The sequence below is a fragment of the Protopterus annectens genome, chromosome 15.part0, assembly GCF_019279795.1.
Source record: "Protopterus annectens isolate FY-2018-M chromosome 15.part0, PAN1.0, whole genome shotgun sequence".
Lineage (NCBI taxonomy): Eukaryota > Metazoa > Chordata > Ceratodontiformes > Protopteridae > Protopterus > Protopterus annectens.
In genome coordinates, this window is record NC_056749.1 from 235,247,032 (window position 1) to 235,270,910 (window position 23,879).

The 23,879-nt window shown below is 39.7% G+C and overlaps 1 protein-coding gene across 1 annotated transcript in view; it reads left to right on the forward strand.

The window, feature by feature from the left end:
* Positions 1-1,606: 1,606 nt before the first annotated feature.
* The window catches only part of POF1B (POF1B actin binding protein), a 1,182,022-nt gene continuing 1,159,749 nt past the window's right edge, over positions 1,607-23,879 (forward strand). The window contains exons 1-2 of the mRNA XM_044057755.1: positions 1,607-1,823; positions 1,960-2,208. Of these exons, the coding sequence (XP_043913690.1) occupies positions 1,815-1,823; positions 1,960-2,208 (258 nt within the window). The 5' untranslated portion in view covers positions 1,607-1,814. The remainder of the gene's footprint in view (positions 1,824-1,959; positions 2,209-23,879) is intronic.

Genomic DNA, 23,879 nt, shown 5'->3' on the forward strand with positions numbered 1-23,879 from the left:
AGGGCTTGGTAGTTTTATTTGTAAAAATCATTAACTTAGTCTTATTTGGGTTAAGAATGAGTTGGAGGTTTGACAGGCAAGTTTTAATTTCCTGAAATGCTTTTTGCATTTTTTCTAGTAGTTCTAGTGGGGAAGGGGCAGACCAGATAAGAGATGTATCATCTGCGTATTGTATGATTGAGGCAAGTTGGGTTGCTAAATTAAGGTTATTAGTAAATATGATAAAGAGAAGGGGGCCAAGTACTGAACCTTGAGGTACACCAGTGGATACTGACAATAGAAGGGGAGAGATTGTTCTCCCATTTAGTAGCCTGTTGACAGTTTGATAGACAACTGTGAAGCCATATCAGGGATGCTGAACTGAGATTGTTTATAGCAATTTTGTTAAGTACTAATTAGTAGGAAATGGTGTCAAAAGCTTTTGACATGTCCAGGAAAATTGCAGAGATAAGTTGTCCATTTTTCATAAGGTGATGAATAGTGTTGGCGAAGGATAATAAGGCTGTGATAGTACTATACTGGGATCTAAAGCCATGCTAGGTATCAGATAGAAGGTTATTAGTGGTAAGGTGGTTGAGCAGTTGTAGCTGAATACATTTCTCTAGGATTTTGGCTATGGGTGGGAGGATAGCAATGGGGTGGTAGTTAGAGATTTCTCTAGAGGGGCCACCCTTGTGGAGGGGGATGATGTGAATGACTTTCCAGAGGTGAGGCACATATTGTTCGGAGATAAAATAATTGATTAGTATAGAGATAGAATAGGCAATGGATGGGGCAGCTGTTTTTTAGGAATTTGTTTGGTAGTTGGTCAGCAGCAATGCTTGTGTTCAATGTATATTTATATTTGAGTGTTAACAACTGTTTTTAGATCTTTGCCCCACATGACTCCCCACCCCCCCAAAAAAAATTAAAAAATAAACAGACACTGCCCAGTTGGACATTCCTGGTTATGAAATGCAAGGAAACAAATAAACACAATCGCTATAGGAGTGGTTGGGTTGTTTGGATCTATAATTATAAGTTACAAAATGTTGCATTTTTGTACAGGTTTTCCCCAGTGTTTTACTTTATTTATATTTGTGTGTGTTTAGAATTTAATTTCAGCAGGCACGACTTAAATGCCTTTCAGCACCTTGACTGCTGTGCCCACCAGAACTAGTTCTTCCTTTCTCTTCTGCCTTCCTCTCCCTCTCTCTGCTAAAGTAATGAAATACATCTTGTGATATTTGTGGATTTCATAAAGTGCTCCTAAAGGAATTAAGCAGAGCTTCCTCAGATAATGAATAATCGGATCGCGCAGCGCTAACAGATGTGAGGACTGATGACAGTTCTCCTTAACACAAAAAGTGCCTTGTGTGGCACTGCCTGCACATCCACAGAGCAGGGCCATTCCTGAGAAATGCTGCAGTCCCGCCCGCTTCTGATGCTTGGGCTAATGCCAGCTGGACATAAGCCAGCTTCTTTTGCAAAGTGTATCAACACAAACAGAGCAGTACCTCTGGCAAAAGGGAGGGTAGCATGCTCCACCCGCATTCCCAAAGCAGCACCGCGTCTGGACTCGCCAGCTTACATAAGTGGCTCCCCCACCCTGTACTGGAGCTGCAGGTGCAGTTCCGCCTTGCTAGGTGTGCTCTCTTTGCATGGAGAGTAGCGTAAGCTCGTCCTGCTTTGCTGGGGAATGCCCGCCCCATTAGCCTTGTCAGCCATCATTTGCCTCTGCAGGTCCCTCCCTCTCTCTCTCCAGTTTCAGAGTTCAGTGTGCAGTTTGCGTGCGCAGAGCTACTCCATAACAGTCAGGGTCTGTACTGAGAGATATGCAAAAGGTACTGGGGGGGAACAGGGTATTCGTGTTATGTAACCAAAGAGCTGCAAGCGGGGGCAGCAGTTTTTAGACACTGTAGATGCCGTGGGAAAAGAGTAACTTTTAATAAACTTACTGATGTTTTAATTATTTTACAGACGAGCTTTTCATCAGCTGGCGAACCTCTGAGTGCGAACATGTCTTCAGCATTATATAGGGTAGTTGAGAACGGTGCGAAAGTGGAAGAAGGTGCTGGATTCGATGTCCTGAAAACATACAGCCCGATTCCGACCCGGGATGGCGTTACCACCCTCGGCAACGTGGACCAACAGAGTTACATCCTCACGCCTGTCATGTCTCCAAACCCTGCTGGCTACCAGACCTTCGTTTACGCCGCGCCTCAGCAGGTAAGTGTCCTTTTCCTGACACCTTATGGTGCCTTGTTACGTGGAACTGGTTATAGGTGCGTCAGGTACAAACAGTACGCTGAAATGCGTTTTTTCCAGCAGATCCCGCAAAACAACGCACTGTATAATTAATACTGTAGTAGATAGTGTACGAACTAATAATTATTGCCTACCCAGACCTCTCAGTTCTTCCTAGTTTTGACTCGCCTCTTAACTGTCCCTGATTTTGACACAACTTTTAGCTCTGTCCCACTCAATCCCTTCTAAAACCGTTTTTTTTTAAATAACGGTTGTGAATTTAGAATCACATTTAATAAATAATGGCAATAATGAGACCTATAGGCTTTTACTTCACAACGTGTATATTTATATTCTCTTATCCTTTTAATATCTAGAGTTAATAGTGTTGATATTTTAAAAGTGTTCCTGATTATTTCTAGATTTAATGATTCTGTTGAGATTTGTCCCTGACCAGATAAGAGCTATGTTGTCCACTGCTTAAATTTTGAAAATATAAGGAATTGGGAAGTGCTCTGACATGAGTTTATAACTACATTACATTAATACTTACGTGCTCTGGCAATAATGCAAAGACAAGCAGATAATACAAATGACTCTTTTTTGGCAAAGGACGCTTCATTATACAATTTTTCCAAGACAAATACCACATTTTAAAGCTAAAGAGTAGCGGAGAACCTTTTGCCTAGTAGTACTAGTCCTGATGGCCACTTTTTGGATTATGACAGGGACACTGATTTTCCTTTTTTTGTGTGTGTGTGTGTGTGGGGGGGGGGGGGGGATACTAATACATGTTGAATTTGGTCTGTCTGAGTATTGGAGATACGAGAGTTTTGTGGCACCCAGCATTTTATGGCCGAGCACTCCTACAGCATACATTGAATTTCTCCTCATACCTGTTATCCTATTATTTATAATGATGTCAGACAGCTTTAACAGTTTGTGCCTGTCTAGAATCTAATTTAATTTTCAATAAATATAGATAAACACACAACTTAAAACGACATCTTGTTAATGCCTAGAAATTACACTTAAATCACATGAGTAATTCTTGACTTTTATCTCACAGAAACAGAATCTCATTTGTAGACGGTTATATGGACATGGGAGTAATACTTTTAATACCTCTATGTTTAAGATGTTACATCATTCTTGAGTATCAGGTTTTGACTGCAGCCTTCCTTATTAACAGTGTACCTTACAGAACAATCCGATTACAAGCTTATTACACTTTGAGTGTGTCTGAACCTTTTATGCTACCTTGGTGATGAAAAAGCAGTACGAGAGTGGATATAACGTCTTTAAGGTACAACGAAAGTAAAATGAACTCAAGTCGCTGAACTAGCTACCATGTAAGCTTACTGTAACCCGAAAAAACAGCATAATGTAATCCCCTGATCCTTTACGCTATATGAACAGGAAAATCACAAATAAGTGTTGAGCACTTTCAGTCACATCCTAGTGGAATTCGTCAAGTGCAAACTTATTTTCAACACACTGTCTACATTCTGAACTGTAATACATATCCCTCATAAACGATGACCATAGGAAAATAGGTTTGTTTGTGTGTCTCGGCTTTTCCTGGTTAGGGCTCGCCACAGCGGAACTCCGATCCGCTAATGATTGGCAGTAGATTTTTACGTGCCGAGTTGCCGGCCCTGACGCACAACCTTCAACGAAGGTACGCCCAATTCACGCATGTCTCCACACAGAAGACGCTATAGCTGTGAATCTAACAGGTCAACGTCTTACTGTGAGGCGGCAACGCTGATCTCCCTTAAATGGGCATGGTATGACCATTAAGACATTTTTTTTATTAGAATTCAAAATTACAATCTATGATGATTTTTTTCATATTGAAATTAAACTTCTCCAGAAGGGCTAACCACCTGGCAGTGTAAACAGTGGTTGTTAGTCACTCCTGCTAATGTGACATCCAACCCCTTATGCAAAAATGGGGAAAAAATAATTACCCTATTTGGGTGTATTCAGTTTTGTTCACTTGTAGTAGAACCAGGAAAAAGGGGATGTGGATGGATGGATCTTGAAAGGGCCAACATTTGTTCAAACATGTTAGACCAATTAACAGTGAATAAAGGATTCAGTTGTGTCAATTAAAAAAAAAAATAATCATTCGTGTACAGCTTTTGAGACCTGAGGGTTGATGTTACACCACCTCAATGGGGACTCCCACTGGTGGAAAAAAATAAATGCCTGATTGGAAGTGCATGGGTAAAATTGACCAGTTGGGGAAAGGCTGCTGGGGTGTCATACTCCTGGCCTGCTGTAATTTAATTAGCAAATCATTTGGAAGCCCACCAGTCCAGGGAAAATATGACAATGTCCCCGGAAGGTTGATATCCTGTGGCAGAGGTACCTCCACAACTAAATCTAAACGTACTCCCATTTGTCATCCCTGTGGGACCCTAAGGAAAATAGTGTTCAGCACCTAAGAAGCTAGGTGCTGTATCAAAGCCAGATAGTGGAGAGGTTTTGTGGGAGTGCATCTCTGTAAATCACTATGATATAATCCAGAAAAAAAAATGTGAAAACCTGAGAGCTGTCATTTACTTCTAGGGGATCTTACTTGAACTGAATAAAGAAAGGGACGTAAAATAGAAACCTAATTAAGTCAAAAGTACTGACATGTCTTGATACCAGAAAAACACGTAAACCTTTAATTTAAGCAGAGAAAGGTATTAAGATGCCTCCAGATTGATGAATAATCAGAGTGAAAATGGCTGAATGTGGTCATTGCTGATTGGATGGAAATTAAAATAAATGAGCAATCGCATGGGGATGTCTACCAGCTCTGTGAATGGGCAAAATCCCAGTGAAGTAACCAATCAATGAAGGATGATTCTATCTGCAGGAAATGGCCAAAATACAGACAAAAGCAGTTAACTTCAACTTTAGTAATTTTGTCTGCTAAATCCAGCATTTCCACTGTACATTTAGGGATCATGGCTAGAAAAATAGCAATCACATCTTGCATTCTTTTGGAGTATTCATTGCTGTCACAGAATGAAACAAAAATCAAAGTGCTATGTACCATAACGAGTAAGCATTATACGTTTTACTAGGAAATCACATTTATTGATGAGTACAGATAATTATCCTCCAAAACCTTGATGTCAAATTCACAATTATCTGTACCTACATATTGAAGTATAATTCACTGGTAAACATTCTTGTATTAGCAATTGTACTTTGTTCCAATCATGTATGTATTTTGTTGCTTATCACAGACACTATCAGTGCACGATTTCACAGCTGTGTTTTCCTGGTGATGCTTGAGAGAGCTTGTAAATAACTTGCTTACATAGCTGGGAAGAATGGGCAGAGAAACAAACATTTTAAAGTGTGAGCACAGTTTGCCAAAAACAATTTTGAAATGTCAAAGGAAAGTTTACCAACACATACAATTTAATCTTTATGCATGGAATACAACACTAAAAATCCCATTGCTTCTGAAAAAGTCAGCAAGCTAAATATTAACTCAAGTAGACGAGCAGAGAAGGTCCATCACTGGAAGCCCTAATAACAACACTTACACAAATAAAACGTGATATGTGTTTTTATCTCTGTGACAAACATGTCTGCTGTCCAGATACAGGAAAATGTACCTATCACAATGATGCTACTTTATTTATTCTACCTCTAGGGTCATGCACCCTCAGAGGCGCAAAGTTCATGTCCTTTTTCTGAGCTTAACACTGAATCTGATTAACTTGTACCTCTCAATATTTAACTTTAAGAAACTAAAAGTTTTTGATTCTTGACTTTCTGACAATAAAATAGGATAAAATAAAACAAGTTACCAACCTGGATCCAGAGCAGTAGGCCAATGGCAACTTACTTATTCAACAAATGCTTCTATGAAAAAAAAAAAAACAGTCCAAAACATTAACGCGATGCTTTTTTTTTGGGGGGGGGGGGCAATCCTGTCCTTATCTTCTGCTTATTCCAGTCTACTATGTGGACATTGCACATTAAAGCAATTCACCATGCAGTGACCACCTTTGATCAATTTATAATGTAGCTAAGTATGCATGTACCAAGTACATGCAACAGTTTCCTGTTTTCCAAGGAGAACAAAACATAAAAGACTCATCAGACGCACAAACACTTGTCAAACAGCATTTCTTTTCTTATGACAAGAAATAAAACTTTCATTTTCTATATTAAAGCAATAATCCGTGTGAGGGGTGTGCATTACTTAAACAATACTTAATGGCATGGCAAGCATGTGGTTTATGGTATGATTTATTCACAACTTGAAATGCTTTGCCTGTTTAGTACCAAGTATTTTGGCGAGGAATGACTAAGTTCTCTTATGACCCACAATAAATATTGTTGTAATTTTACCGTAGTATACCTGGTGTGGATAGCCTTTTCCTTTTGTGTATGTTAAAATTGCTGAAAACTAAGAGGAAGTGATAAGCACCTGTTTGTTTGCATTGTTAATGTTCCATAATTAAATTTAATGTTAAATAAGTACAATTATTTCATTTTAAATTTGCTTCAGTGTTAGAAGTGTGAACATTAAAGCTGTTGAACGAAAAGAGCATTTTCAGTTGGAAAATGCAGTTTACTGTCAGATATACAAGAGGTTGGTAGTCTTTCAGTAATAATGGGATGGAAAAAAGATATTAGACTGTTTAGTTTATAAGAATGGAATGTAGCAGTTTCATTTGGTTTAAAAATAGGTTAGCTGGAACTATAATGTTGTCTCATTAGAGATATTACAAAGTTTTCTCCTGCCAACCAGGCATAAGAATCTACCTTAATTTGCATGTGCCATGATATATTATGGGATTTACTCCTAATTGGTAAAGTTTGATCTTGAAGGTTCAGCCTGATGGACAATTTTGCAAGGAGAGAGTACACCTAAATACTACCATGACCCACAGTTATTTCACTGTGCAGCATATTGCTGTTATGCCTGCCTTTTTCATCAATTTTGCAGTTTCTGACCTAAAGAAACGGTGTCAGTGTAATCAAATGAATATTAATAAGGTATTTTAATACGCTTTAATACTTTTATTTTGTGTGTGTTTTTCTGTCATGCTGGTGCTGTTAAACCACACACAAAAGTAAAGCTGAAGGATTTTATATAATGAACTTGCATGCAGACCGTTTAACTTACGGTACTTCTTATTGTGATCACTTTATTTGCATTTAGAAGCTGAACATACCTTTTAAAAAATAAGGTTGTACATTATTTTCTTTTTCATTTTATACATTCTGCATGTTGTCTAACATCATGGAAAGTTATCTTAATTAACTCTGACCAAAAACAAAATTAAGTTGTTTAGTAAAATTAGTCATATGTTTGGATTTGGAATAAAGACTTCTGTTGAGTGTTTGCTTTGGTAAATCGCTATTGAGATTGGCAACTGAGCACGTCAGTGAACCTGTAATTTACCCTTAGTTGCTGTGATTTCAGAAGTGATTATATTTAGTTAGGGGATATAAAGGGAAGAGCCCCTTAATTGGAAAGTATGGGGTCTTGGTCCCATATGAACCATGGTGGTCTTTTTTTAATGAGTTTCACAGATGTGAGTTTTTGATAAGCCAGTTGTCAATATCTCTCGACATATTAATTTGCTTCTGTTTAAACATCTTGGGGACAAACTATTTAAATCTATGCACAAAGGTTTTGCATCCATTATTATTTGCATTTTGTTTAATTTTGTTGTTAAAGAAGGGCATCAGTCCTCTAACAAGACCTTCAAATCCAATTTCATTGATTTTACCAAACAACTCTCCTCTAAATATTTGGCCAGGTTTAGTTGCAACAAAGTGCAAAGGGATGCCAGGCACCATATGATGTGACGGCATACCTCTCAACCTCTTGGAGCAAGAAATCTGGACAAAGCCATTACTAAAAGTGGGACAAAGGCTCAAAATAGGGACTTTTTTAAATCTTGATCTTACAAAATTAGAAAATTGATAACAGGTTTTGCACTAGCATGAATTTTTCTGAAGGGTATGAAGTCTGAAACTCAAATGTCTATCATTTTCTAACTTCAGTCTTTAATGATTTGCCACTAATTTGCCAGAAAAGCACACTTTTATGAAAGACCAAAAATATGAGGCAAAAATCTGGACATTCTGCAAAAGTCTGTACAGCTGATAGGTATGTGTGGCAGATCTGCAAGAGTAAATTAGCTCTTATTATTCAACGACCCCCCATTAATATTCAAAAATGTGCACGCTGATTGGTCAGCGTGCACGTTGTAACTCAGAATTGGTATTGGAAAAAGGTCCGGTCGCCCGGACTTTTTCCATTACTATAACTCTTTTACAGCAATGGAGAGTGCAAGACCTCCGTTGCTTCACACCGTTGCGCTATGTTAAAATGAGTTTAACATAGCGAGGCAGCTTTAAAAAAAGGAATGGAGATTCTCCGTTGCTTTTTTTAAAGCTGTCTCGCTATGTTAAACTCATTTAACATAGTGAGACAGTTTGTAAAAAGCAACGGAGATCTTGCTTTCTCCGTTGCTTTTGCCCACAGCTCTGATGTATTGAGTAGGCATACACATGCGCAGTACATCAGAACTGCCGCAGAATACCAGACAGCTGTGGAAGGGCAGCAAGAAGGCATTATACAATGCCATTATTTAAGAAAAGTAAATTTTTTTTTTTCTTAAATAATGTCATTGTATAATAGCAATAACCCACTTCTGGGTGTGAGTAATGGTGGATTTACCCACAGTTGTCTTTGTTTGGCCACTCGGGCTTCGCCCTCGTGATCAAACCACACCAACTTTGGTTAAATCAAGCATTACCCACACCCAGGCATGGGCTATTGCTATAACGTTATCCTTTGAGCAGTATTAGTTTGTTTAGATGTGATACATCTGCAAGGGTGCATAACCTCTCTAACTTGATTCTTTGAGGAGTCTAAGTTTGTTGGAATGTGGTATACATACAAGAGTAGATAAACCCGATAACTTGTACAGAGTCTTAGTTTGTTGGAATGTAGTATACATACAAGAGTAGATAACCTAAGTGTCTTAGTTTGTTGCGATATTTGTTGCTACTTTGAGCAAAGGAAACATGTCAGTATAAATAAAGCACAGCTTCATCTCATGTTTGAGTTGGACATGGATGATCATGGGGAAAACTAATTTTGTATAAGTTCACAGACTTCTTTCTAAGTGTACTAGTTGGACCTCTCTTGGGTTTTGTACTACTGAATTGTTCTTTTAACCACTAAAAAGTTCAGATTCATCCAAGTTTTGCACAGTTTTCTCCCTTTATGGTCTATTTCCTAGTAAATAATTGCTTAGCTCTTTGAAAGTTAATAGTATCTATATAAACCAGATGTATTTTTGCCAGTCAAAATAAATAGCAGTTTATCAAACATTGATAAAAACACTACTTAACGCAAAGTAAAACTTTTTATTCAGGGTTCAGCACAGAAAGGGAACATACTTTTTTCTGACTTGTGGCAGGGTTGGAGTTATGAAGAGTTAAGGTCAAGGTTGTGGTGGGCTATGTCCCTTTGAACAACATTGGAAGGAAAAAGGTACTCTTTCATTGTTTAGTTGATGAGCATAAAGCCAACCGCAAACATTGAATATCTAGCACCACTACACTGAAAAGCTATTGGTTATAAGGCTGCATTAGCTAATAGAAATGCAGTTTCATAAAGCTGGTAATTGTCAATATTTTTATTCACAATTTTTCAGAATGCTATTTTTGAGTGTCTGTTTTAAACAAAAGTAATATATTCACTTACTGCTTAGAATATAATTTTGTTCAGTTAATTGGAAACCATCTTTGGAATGTGAGCATCGATGTTTTGCCCTAATACTGGGAAAAAAAACAAACATAATGTTTCTGCACTTTTGTGAAGAAGATGGTTATATTGCATGTTTGGGGTCAAAGTAGAGAATTTTGCCAAAGTTACAACTTGACATTTGGTACATTTAAATTCAGGTTAATAATGTTTTACCCTTATTTTTAGCATCATCTTAAGAGTCTCATGTCATGGATTGTACAATACCACTGTGAAGACCCTTCCATAATAGTAGTTTCACTCCCGGCCATAACACATTTTTGAAAAGAATTATGCAACCATAATGTTGAAATTAATGAAGTAGGGATCTATTGATGGTATACTGAAACTGAGAGATTAAAATATTAAGCAATGTCAATTATGGCGGTTTGTTGAAATGGCCATCTTGAATACATTTTATCAATTATTTTATTACAGCTTGTTTTAAGTATGCCTTTGTGTAAGTATGCATGTATGTGTATAAGGAAATCTGTCCTTCATTGAAAATGCATAATATCGGCTACAGATGATCGATGCCTAATGAATGACTTATTCAAACATCAGTCCACAAAGGATCAAAAAATGTAAAAAAAAATATATACTTTTTTCATGGAATGTACCCAGTTGAAAGATGTGGAGGTTAAGCAGTGGCGGCTGGTGACTTCAAATCAAAGGGGGGCTGCAGGAGACAGCTGAATGGGTGGGGCCAATGGGAAGGGGTGTGCCCAACTAGAAAAGGGTGGAGTTATGCTCAAAACTACAAAAACTGGGACCTTAATTAAATACGCTGCCCTGGGTGCCAAATCATCATTATGAGAGTCCAATCAAAACAAAATGAAGTGGAGACAAAAAAATATTTCAGTGCATTGGCTACATGACAACTTAATATCAAGATAGAAACAAAAAGGTTGTGAGGCATGAAAAAATAAATTACTTTTAAAATAGATTACTGGAATGCCAGTCGAAATCGGGTATAAAAAAGCAAGCAGCACTCAACTCAAACCACTTCTCCTTGCACAGCAGTTCTAATTATAATTTATATTTAGCTTTATAAAAGTACCAAGTAACATGCTGAAAGTAGCAATCCCCCCACTTGTAAAAATGTTTCTTATCCAAAAACTACCAGCCGCTTGACAACAGCTATCTAGTTGTTTCATGGGGAAAGCATGATCAAAGTAAAAAATGAACAGCAACCAAGAAACGAGCTCAATATAAATTGCATAAAGAATTACTGCACAGGTTATGGACCACACATGATAGACGGGCATTCTATTTAGTTTACAGGTAAAGCCTGCAAAGATGACTGAAGTCACCAACAAATGTAATGAGCTTCTGAAAATACTGTAATCCTGTCCTTTATTACAAATACTGCCATATTCATTTCAGTACTTGAGGCTTATATGCTATCTAGTAAATCCAAAAAATACGCTGAAAACCACCAGAACACCAAAACGAGTCAGCAAAGCGAAATGTGAAGGCACAACTCCTTAGTTTCCAACGTTTATTAAGAAATTAAAAATAAGTATAAAGACATGAACGCCTTTTAACCAGATTGTACACAACAAAAAACAACGTTTTACGCTATCTAGCTATGCAAATATTCTCTGTATGGCAACAACAAAAAGGCCTTCAGTGTTGATAATTCTTTAACAGCATGCTTATTAAAGCTTACTTGCATCTTACAGTTTCAGACAAGCTTGCCTGATGGTCAGTAAAGCATTGCTACTTGAACACGGAGCAACAGGCACTTGCTATGACATGCATTTTCTGAATAAGAAGCATAAATCAACAGTATAAAAATATGACAAATCAAAATATTCTTCAAAATCAAGGACCGATGAAAAGCCACTGTAGTACTTGTATCTACCTTGGATAGGGGAGATACTCTGCACACTTACAGTGCAAAACTGTTCCTTGCCTTGCTTGGACACATCCAGAGTCACTAAGTGGGGGAGTGGGATGCAACAAGTAAATCACAATTAAATGTCTCTGGCTGACTGTGATGGCCCTGATGCATTTGTCATATCTGTCAGCCTCAGAGCAAGATATCTGGACAAAGCCATAAACAGAAGTGGGACAAAGCCCCAAAAATAATGACAATTTTTAAATATTGCTCTTATAAACTTAGGAAGATAATAGAGTAGTAGGTCTTGCATTAATATGAATTTTCTGAAGGGTATTAAATCTGAAACTCAAATGTCTATCATTATTTTCTAACTTCAGTCTTTAATGATTTGCCACAAATTTGTGAGAGAACCACAATTTTATGAAAAACAGACCAAAAATGTGATGCAAAAATATAAAATACCCACACAATACAGCTGGGAACCTCTCGAAGAAGGGACACTTTTAATATTCGTACTGTTAACTTGAGCAGCTGACAAAATAAGAAAATCTACATGCATTTCTGAAATTAAAAATAATCTATAACTGATCATTACAGTTATTTATTAATTGTAAATCCTCCACGTTTTCTTCCAAATGTGTCATTTTTGCGGAGGGATTATTAGGGGAGAGCAACATTTTGTGCCAAAATCGGGGACAGTTGAGAGGTTTGGATATACCTAATTCTATAAAGTGATTTTATTTGAGCGTACCTCTCATCCTCTTAGCACAGGAAATTTGGACAAGGCCAAATATATTGGGGGAACATACGAGCAGTACTAAAAGTCGGTCTTGTATAAACATAGTCAGTTGACAGAACAACAGGTCTTGCTTTGGCATACATTTTTCTGAAGAGTATGAAGTCTGAAACTCAATGTCTGTCATTATTTAGTGACTTCATTCCTAAATGATTTGCCAGAAAACCACAAATTTTATGAGGAACAAACCAAAAATAAGAAGCGGAAATCTATTCATTCTGCAGAAATCTGGACAGTTAAGAGGTATAGTTCAGCTGGAGCTGTCTGAGTTTGCCGCCCTTCCCCTCCTCACAAAATCATGGTCTAATGGGGCCTCCCCCCTGCAGCTATTCCAGTGTACCATGACTTGGCTATTTCACCACATTTACCATAAACACTGTAATGTGCATACTGCTTTACTTCTACGATGATTTGGATTTCATTTAAAAGTTTTATTTTACAGCACAAACACCAATAGAAATCTGCTAAACAAAGCAATGCAGTCTCACAATGAAAATAGACTTGGCAATAAAACTTTTCTGCCCTTGAAACTCACATTCATTGAAACAGCATTGAAACCCACATTCAAAGAAAATACATCTGGCCAGTAGCAGAGAAAGATTAACTTTGGGCTGTTTTCAAATTGTAGACCCCCTTGCACAGGAAACGTACATGTGTTCTTTGATGCACCCTCCTGATTGTATTAAATTATATTCCTCGTGTATTACAGTACAGCTGTTAGAGGGCATTTTAACTTTATTGTTTTGAACAGTTTTCCAATGAACAAAAAAAAAATGCATGCACTAATAATGACAAAACTGCCCAGTTCAGAACATTTCCATCATAAAAAGTCTACTCAGACTTCTACAATCCACCAGTATCAGTAAATATGCACAATCTCTGCAGAAGTAAAAGTCATCTAAGTAATTCCACATTAAAGAGATCTGTAACTAATGAAGAGGTTGCTGCTAGCAAATAACTTAATATTTCATTGTTTCATCTACAAATAAAGTGCCTGTTGCTGTTGAGGAATAAATTGCCTATGTTGCAATAAAAAAAATGATAAGCTAGTAATATTGCAATAGGGAATGGATGGCAAACGGATAACAGGTTCATAGTTACTAGGTATATTCGCCAAAAAGGACTGCAGCATCCACCCTCTTCACAACACAGTACAGTATCAGCAATGCATCGAACTACTGTGAGAGTAGAACCCACAGCCTTCTGCACCAAAAGCGAGCACACTACCTGTTGTGCTATTAACAATGCACACAGATGCACCATAAGCAGCACTAAACGTTTGTTCCCCTGCAGCTCTCAGCTCATTGTAAAATCTGCTTGACACTCAGCTGTATCTCTGAACTTTGCAGCACAAGAAATCTGGAAAAATACAAAATTTTTTTTTTTGGGGGGGGGGGGGGGGGGCAAAAGCCCAAAAACCAGGGACACATTTTAAATATTGCTTGTATAATGTTGGAAAGTTGTTAGAATAAAATGCTGCGTTGCCACCATACATTTCACTGCCAAGTATTGAACCCAGGACCCTGTGCAAAACAGAGCAACATGCCACTATGACAAATCATCTATTTTGTAAAAGAGTGGAAGACTGAAACTTAGATGGCTCCTATTTAATGAATTCAGTTCTCACCATAGCTGTCAACCTCTTAGCACAAAACAGATGAACAAAGCCAGTAATGGAGGAATACAGTCCCCAAACATATTCAGTGAATGCAGTTCTCACCATAGCTCTCAACCTTCGCACAAAACACCTGGACAAAGCCAATAATGGGGGGAATATAGTCCCAAAACTGGGTCAAATTTGAAATCTCCATGTTATAAACTTAGAAAATTGCTAGAATAAAAGGTTTTGTGTTGTGTGTTTTCTGATGAATATGAAGTCTGAAATTTAAATGCCTGCTATTTTTACTTTTTTTAACATTTGTTAACCAACATGCAGACTACACAGAAGGCACCCCAGCTAAGAATCAAACCAGAGAACCTACAGCTGTTAGGCAACAATGCTACAAGTGCACCACTGCACTACTGTCTGTGCAAGGAAACAAAAATACAGAAACCACAGATTTTATGAGGAACAGAACAAATATGAGGCAAAAATCTGCAAACTTTGTTATAAGTGGTGGTGGGTAGGGAATTCAGGCCCTTGCCACCTACACCCAAGGTACAGGGTTCAAACCTGAGGTGTTCTCTACCCACCCTTTCCAAGTCTATGCCCACTTGATACGTGTTACAATCCCCACTAATCAGCTGGCACTACACTGACAAACCTCTTCCAACAGGAATGTATGACATTGTATACCTAGTCAATATTATGGCTCTCAGCATGGTAACATACCTAGCAGCTGTCTATGCTCACTTGATAAGTGTCACAGTCCCCACTACCCTAAATCAGCTGGCACTATGCTGACACACCTCTTCCAACAGTAATGTATGACATTTTATACCTAGTCAGTATTATGGCTGTCGGCATGATAACATACCTAGCAACTGTTTCTTCCACCTCTAGTTATAGCCATTGGTGAAATACTATTTTCTTAATATCCATCTATGTTGCTGTCTTTTTATATTTGTATTTGGTGTTTGTTTCTTGTTTAATGTCGCTCCATTAATGTTACTTTTTTATGCAGGGTCAGGCAACAGCTGTGGCTGTGCTCTAGCAGTGGTCTCTGGTATGCCATACTGCCATACCTTCTCCTGCTAGCAGTGGTCTCTGGTATGCCATACGGCCATGCCTTCTCCTGCCAGCTCACCATCTGCATCCAGACATGCTTTTCCATCAGGTGACAGAGGTCAAGCTGCAGTAGGGAAGTTGATCTAGAAGCGGTTTTGGTGGCCTCTGGTCCTTGGTCACTGGAGGGAGGTGATTTTGCTTTCTCTGCTGACACTGCTGGTAGGTCATACTTATTTACCTAGCAAGAGTTGGAGGATCTAATGACAATTTGTGGAGCAGTGGTCTGTTGCTGGAGACCTTCTATATGTGACAAGAAAAGTCACACGTCAGCCTAGCACTGCCTAAAGTTTCCTCTGAGTTAGGCCACAGTATGAAGGGCAGTCATGGTGGTGATGCATCTCTGACTGGGTCCAATCTAAGGAAGTCTGTTCAGGAGCTGGGATACCATCCTATCCAGAATCATTGTGATCCTCTTTCATATGTGTCATCTCATTCCCAATTTGCCATCCATTTATCCCCATCACCACTTGTCTTTCCTCTGTCAGTATGTGTGCCTATCAACTGTCCACCCTGCTTGTATCAACAACACCCCTATTGGTCTTTGTCTATGTTGCAGGATTGTTCATGTGTCCCTACGTCCATACGGAGCTCTGCTGAATCCATCCGAGCGACCAGACCTTTTTCCATTAGTATAAGTCTGATTTACAACGTGCACGCTGACCAATCAGCATGCATGTTTTGGAATATTAATGGGGGGGTCGTTGTATAATGTGTATTTCCCGTGCTTCCGATTGGAGAAGTACTGCTGTGGACTAGCTCTCTACATTGCTGGGTGTTGGTTGTGAACTTTCTGACTTGGATAAGGAAAGGTTTGTATATTTTTCCAATTACTTAAGTTCATTTTTAGTTTTGAGTTTCCTAATGGTATCTTTAAGCATTTGCTCATCTGCTTAAATGGGCTGGTACAGTGAGTGGAATGAGAAACCTTATAAACCCCGAGTAATTCTGTTTTCTTCTTGTGCACTTGGTCTATATGAGAATTCCACTACAGGGGCTTGTTTTTAAAATTCTGATAGTATTTACATCAGACAGGCACTGTCTTATCAGTACAAGTATTAAAGTGGAAGTATAAGACAGATAATGGATCACTATTCTCTCACTTGCCTAGACTGCTTTTCTAAAGACAATGCATCTGCTGAAGATGTTTTTTGTTTTTATCCACTCTCATACTGATACACACAACTGTAAAGAAGATGCATTTGTTTTGTTTTGTGTTTGGGTACATGTAGCTGCTGTTAGAGTTCTGCTGAGGGGAAACTTTCTTAGGGTATTGCAGTGCAGCTGTGTGTCCTTTCAACAGAAGTGGCATTCTCAGCAATTTGGACCAATCATCTTTTGATTCTAAGCTATTTTGCCAGGGGTATAGGGGCTGGTTATGAAACCTCACCAATTCTGTGTAGTCAGAACATGCAGACTACTTTTTCCAGCCAGTTTTAAATGATGTTGGTGTCTTGCTGTTATACTTGGTGGCTTTGCAGTTGCCCGCCCCTACTGTAAATCTGATCTGGGACACTCCGCCCAGTCTAGTGTCATTAGCTCATTCTACCTAATACAGAGAGAACATTTGATAAGGCCTTCTGTTTCTCCTTTTTCCCTTTCAAAAAAAAAAAAAATTGCCTGAATCTCCTTGTGTTCTGACTGTGCTTCTCAAACATTTTGGAAATATAGAGTATATTTTAGAGCATTTATTATAATTGTCTTCTTCTGGCTTTTCCCGGTTAGGGGTCGCCACAGCAGATCACCTTGTCCGCACATTGAATGGCAGTGGAGTTTTACGGTGTCGAGTTGCCAGCCTGGCGCCCAACCTTCCACAGAAGGCACACTCACACACACACCTAGGGCCAATTTGGAGTGTCCAATACACCTGCAGCATGTCTTTGGGATGTGGGAGGAAACCGGAGCACCCGGAGGAAACCCACGCGACCACAGAGAGGACATGCAGACTCCGCACAGAAGGCACCCCAGCCGAGGATCGAACCGGAGAACCTCTTGCTGTGAGGTGGCAATGCTAACCACTGCACCACCGTGGCCGCCCTGTAATTGCCTTAATATTGCTACAACTCAAGTACTCTAGGTTGCACTGCATCTGAATTGTTTGTGTGTTTTAGCTGCTTTTCTGTATATATAGACTTCTCTGTATATGTAGACTAGCTACTTATTCTGCTGTATTACTGCCTCTTAAATCGTTTTTCAGTTGTGCACTTGCCTTGCTTCATTTAAAAAGTTTTAAATTGCTAATTTTGTAAAGTTTTAATTGCATTTACTGTTTAGGACTACACACTCAAGTGTGTTAGCCTTTTCTGTGTTTTATTTACTGTATTATTGCATTGTTTAGCCTGTTTCACCAAAAAAATACTATCTTGTTTGCTCGTTTCCCACCTTTCCTAGCTAGTCCATATCCCAGGCTTTGCTTGTCTCAGGATGTAATTTTCTGTATTCAGAGCTATCCAGACCGTGCTGTGGTAGGGGGAAGTCCTACTGCTTACCAGTGGGACTGGTGAGCAATATACTGCCTAACTCTAGAGGAGTGGTTTCCAGCTCTGAAATTGTAATTTTATTAGCCTTTTTTTGTCTGATTTCTATCCCTTTCATCTTTCTGGCTTACAAACATGTGTGTTTGCAAATTTTTCGCATCGTCCAGCACTGCAAGGCTACATTTAAACTATTCCATGTGCCAGAAAGTCTGCTCTTCAAATTTTCTCTTAAAACTAGCTGGTTTCTCAGTAGTAGCACTAAAATCTGAACCCCTGTGACTAGAACTTGCCTAGAACCTGCTGGAGAGCACTAGGAAGCCTGAAACTGATACAAGCATTCAACTCTCCTTGTCAATAAGGAGAAATTAATCCTAGGCACTAAGTCTATAATTGCAAAGTACCTTGCAAGTCTAAGGGAAAACAGCTCTTAAACTTTACAAAAAAGTACCTAAACAGGCATGTCCAAGGGTCAGCTTCCGGTGATTTCTCCTGTCCACCTGGTGAATCTGAGCATACTGGGGCAATGCGGCAACTGCCTCATGTACACAGACAATCCTCTCCTCCTACCACCAAACACTATATAACCTGCGAGATGTGCACTTACATAGCCAAACTGGAAGCAAAGCTCTCTCCGGCCAAGATTGTGCTAGACAGTCAAGAGGAGAAGGTTAACACCTGCATTACACCTCAAGCAACTCATAGCCCTTCAAAACCCACACCATCAACACCCACACATAGCAACACTAAACCCACATATGCAGAGGCCCTTAACATTAACCTACCCAAGCAAGAAGGACCTCCGAAGCTAAAACCCAAACAAACACCAGTCACAACCAAAGTGACGCACAGCTCACAACACCAGTGTGCCACCCAACAACAGCCCCTAAGGAAAGACAATGTACCCAACACTTTAGTCATAGGTGACTCTATAGTCAGGCACAATGATATCCCACTCACCAGGCTGAACAAGGAGAAAATTACAGTCAGATGCCTGTCGGGTGCCAGGATCTGCCACATAACGCATGCACTCAAGTCACTCCACAACAAGTACAAATACGACTCTGTCATTGTCCTTGCTGGAGTGAATGACTTGCGACGTACCTCCATGGACTACATGAAAACAGACATGGAAGAGCTCTTGGATCATGTGACCCAGGCAAGTATGACCCTAGCCCTGAGTAGCATCCTGCCTTCGCCCAGAATGATACCACAGTAGAAGGACAAAATGATTGACTTAAACAATTGGCTAAGCTTTTGGTGTCATTCAAAGGGGATCCAGTATTTGTCTGCCTGAGAAGACCTGATTGACAAACCACAATGCTTTGCCAGAGATGGTCTGCACCTGTCACCCCTGGGATTCAGGTTACTGGCTAAAGCTCTTGCCACCCCTATAGTGCCTTTTTTTAGGCAAGGTTCAAAGGATAAAACCACCACCCCGTAACAGATACAAGCATGCAAAATCTGAAGGTAATGCTACTCAATGCTAGAAGTCTAAACCTCAAAATGCACTCTCTCGAGGCACTCCTAAAAATGGAGAACATCGATATCTGTGCAGTAACTGAGACCTTGTTCAAGGCTCCAGAGAGCACCCCTGCAATACCAGGCTACAATTCTTACCACACTTTTCGGCCACAAAACTAAGACCGAAACACTAAAGGTGGAGGAGTGTCTATATTCACCAAGGATATTCGCACCTCCAGGCTAGTTGCCCAACACAATGCATCTGGAATTCTCCAGGTGCAACTGACACTAGGTAAGACTGCAATCCAAATTGTAGCTTGCTACAGATCCCCCACCATGCCCCAAGATTCTCACTACACCTTTCTAAACATACTGGAAAATATTAAGATACAACCAAACACCCTAATACTGGTTGATTTCAACTACCCTGCCATTAACTGGGAAAACTATTCTGGTACCAACTCCTTTTCCCAACGGTTCTTGGAATTCATAAATTCCAATGCCCTGGATCAACTAATCCATTTTCCCACCTGGGGCTCCAATATCCTAGACTTGGTCATTACCAACATGGGAGATGCTCCAAACCAGTGGTCACCCCCTCATTGATCAGGTCTGACCATAAGCAAATCATCCTTGACATCCACAACCCACCCCCACCCCCAGTAAGGAAACCTCCTTAAAAAACTTCTCCAAAGCCAACTTCATGCTACTCAAGTGATAAACATCACGACACCCACGCAAACGGGATCTGGAAGTTCTACTGCAGAATCCTGCACTAAGGCACTGTACGAGCACATCCACTCATACATGAATTGTGCCATCCCAAATAGAACCAAGATGCTCTTCTCCAAAAAAAAGGAAGCCAATCTGGTGGTCCCCTGCTATAAACAAACTATACAACAGAAGGAAGAAACTGTTGCAGAAAAGAGGAAAATCTCAGGATGCAAAAAAACTCCCTCACCAGCCACAGTAAGAAGCTGAAATCCCTCATAAAATCCTCAAAAGCTAGTTACGAAAATAAAATTGCCAAAGATTCCAAAGACAACCACAAGGCATTCTATAGTTATGTCAAGAATCTAAATGGCAGTGCTCAGATCTGCTCTGAGCTACAACAGAATGGCATTAAATATACTGATCCCAAGTATATTGCCAATATCCTGGCAGATTGTGCCAGATTCACCCCCCACCCCCTAAAGGGCCCATCTCAATACCAAAAGATTGCCAAATTCTGGTAATCATGGCCACACAGGTAGAAACCGCACTCTCTAAAGTTAAGAATACAACATCCATGGGACCAGATGACATTCCAGGCTGTGCACTACATGAACTACAAAATGACCTGGCACTTCACCTTAGTGTCATGTTTAATCATAGCCTCTCCTCAGGCTTCATGCCCACTGAGTGGCGCACAGCTACAGTTATCACGCTCCACAAGGGAGGATCCGCCTTGGATCCCGGGAGCTACCGTCCCATTAGTCTGACAAGCCTGATCTGCAAGGGAATGGAACGCATTATCATGGAACTTATAAACAAAGACATTGGCAACCTTCAAACACTGGACCCCACCCAGTTTGGGTTTGTGAAGGGCCGATCCTGTTTCTCTGAATCTGACTTCTTTGAATCAGTCTCCAGAGCTGTGGACGAGGGTAAGGTGGTCCACACAGCCTATCTGGACCTTGCCAAGGCCTTCGACACCATCCCTCACTCTGGAATCATAGATAAACTTACTAAGCTGGGCATAAATTCCTACGTCACTCGATGGGTTGCCAACTGGCTTACTGACAGAACCCAGACTGTAAAAGTAGCCGACTCCAAATCCAGCTCCAGACATTTGACAAGTGGAGTACCTCAGGGTTCAGTCCTGGGACCACTCTTGTTTGGTATCTACTTCTCTGAAGTACAGGCCAACACTAAGGGACTCTGGCAAACAAAGTTCGCAGATGACTGCAAACTGGGAGCCATTATTGAATCCCCAAATTATGTGGATATTCTACAAAAGGGCTTTACAGAAACAGATGCCTGGTGCCAGAGCCATGGGCTCAAGCTTAATGCCAAGAAATGTATAGTTATCCCCTTTGGAAAAAAACATGTACCCATGAATTACCACATAGGTGGCAGAATACTAAACATCGAAAGTGTGATGAGAGACTTGGGGACACAGGTGAACAGTGGTCTCACTTTCGATAACCACATAGCCACAACAGTCAGGAAATCCTTCTATGTGGCATACATCATCACTAAGGGCTTTTCATCCAGAAAAAAGGAGGTCATTGTCCCACTGTACTCATCCCTCATTAGACCCATTATAGAATATAATGCCCCGTTTGGTATGTACCTCACAAGACATCTGCAACAGCTGGAAAGGCCACAGAAATTCCTCACTAAAAGAATCACAGGCCAAAAGTAGATGCCATATGCTGACAGTCTTAAAAAAAAAAGTCCAGCTATACTCTGTGGCATATCGTCTACTCAGTGGAGATCTCTGCTTAACATACAAGGCCATATCAAACCCTGAGCTGTTGGACATGCTCCACTTAAAGAAATCCCAGTCCCTCAGAGCCACACGCTCCAGGGATCTAAACCTTGTCATCACAATGAACAAAACATGCTGGAGAGGGATAGGTTTCAGATCCAGAGACTCCCCATACTCTGGAATAGATTGCCCATATATGTCAAGCAGAGTGCCTCATTGGCCCTCTTCAAAAGGAACCTTGATGATTGGATGGGAGATGGGAAATCCACCTCGGGGATCATGTCAGTCGCCCTGCTAGACAGGGGTCCAGAGAAGTAAATATTGTGGGAAGAAATATCCAGGGAATTGTTAAGGCTAGGCTTGCATAGGCCCTAGGGCCGATAGCCTAGTACCAACCTATGAACCTATGTATTTTACTGACTTGGCTCTTTTAAACATTACTTATTCCTTCACTGTTTATTTATTGCCTTTCTTTATATAGTATTCAGTAATTCTCAGCCATGGCTGTATGATCATTCAGATGGGGAAACAACCTGCTAAACTGTTAACATTATGTATTTATTTCTGCTGCTTGTAGTACCCTTTGACACATATGACCTTTTATTTATTCCCATCCTCTACTAACAATCCATAGACTGCAACATTTTTATGTAAATGCATTATACATACTCAGCATTTAGCTTGCTCAGCTGATCTTTCATGCAGAATATGTAGGTTTCTATTGTTTAACTATTCAGCATGCAGCTCTTTATACTTTTTATTTAATTTATTTTGCATTTAATGACTGAGATAATGTAACTGGCTTGGACACCTTTTCAGCAAAGGTACAGAGAGAAAAGTGCCATGAAATACAAGTATAAACAAGATAAGTAGCACGCACAAGGTACAGTAGTATTCTATAGGTGCTGTGACACTATCAGACAGATGTTTTGTACAGAAAATTAGGAAGCACACTGGATGATAGTGGGGAAATCATCCTGAGGATTGATTCATTGAACCATTTTTGTTATTTCCCCGTAAAGTAAATACAGTGCATTCCTAGGTGTTACAACCACTGTGCTGGTCACTTATTTTTTTCTTTTGTCGACTGGGAGACCCAAGGTAGTATTTATATTGACTCGGGGATGTTTAGTAAGGGCACTTTGGAAATTCCCTAATCTTTTCAGTAAGGGGTGTGGGATCTGTTACATCCACCTGAGATACCACAAACCCAAGCAGATGGGACCAAGGTTTAAAGTCTCATTCAAAGGATGGGTGCACCCAGGAGTGGGCAGCACCTTTGTTATGTTGCACTGCAGTTTTAGTATGAGAAAATAAAGAATCCAAACACCATGGCTTGGGAATAGAACCTAGCAGCCCTGGTAACTGGAGTCACTGACATTTCAGGTCCCAGCCTGCCTTGCTGAGTCTTCTTTTTCTGACTGAAAATATTCTTAAAGAAGACTTGGTGAATTGTTTTCTAGGTGATTTCCATTTGGTCATCTGTAAAGAACCCTGAATGTTATGTGCATATGGGTGTATTATCCTTCACAAATTTATAAATATAGATCCTAGTCTTTATATTGGTCATATAAACCAGTGTAATCTGTAATTAAACAGTAGCGTTTTACTGACTGTCCCAGACGTAACCCAGGGAGGTGCACTAGTGTGTCTTTCCTTAAAGTTGCAGTTGATTAAAACACACTTCAAGAGGTTGGGAAACATGAAGGCTCAGTTGTTAAGATTCCTGCCATACAACTCCAAAGTCTGCCTTCAATCCTAATTTCTACCCACTGTCACTGTTAAGTTTTCATGTTCTGCCCATTTCTGCATGAGTTGTTCTGGGTACTTATGTTTCTTCAAACAGCAGTGTATCTCAAACCAGTAAATACTTAACAAGAAATACAGTTTAGTATGGCAAAACACACAGGTTCAGGAAGCACAGACAAAAAATGTTCATTAAGAGATTATAAATGTAAGATGTATAACCTTTCATTCTGTTTATGTGAAATCTTTTTATTAAAAGATTGTAAAAGTAGTAGGGTACACAAGCTGTCACTCTGGGTACAGCACTTCATCAGATGCTGATAAAGTGAAAGTAAATCAT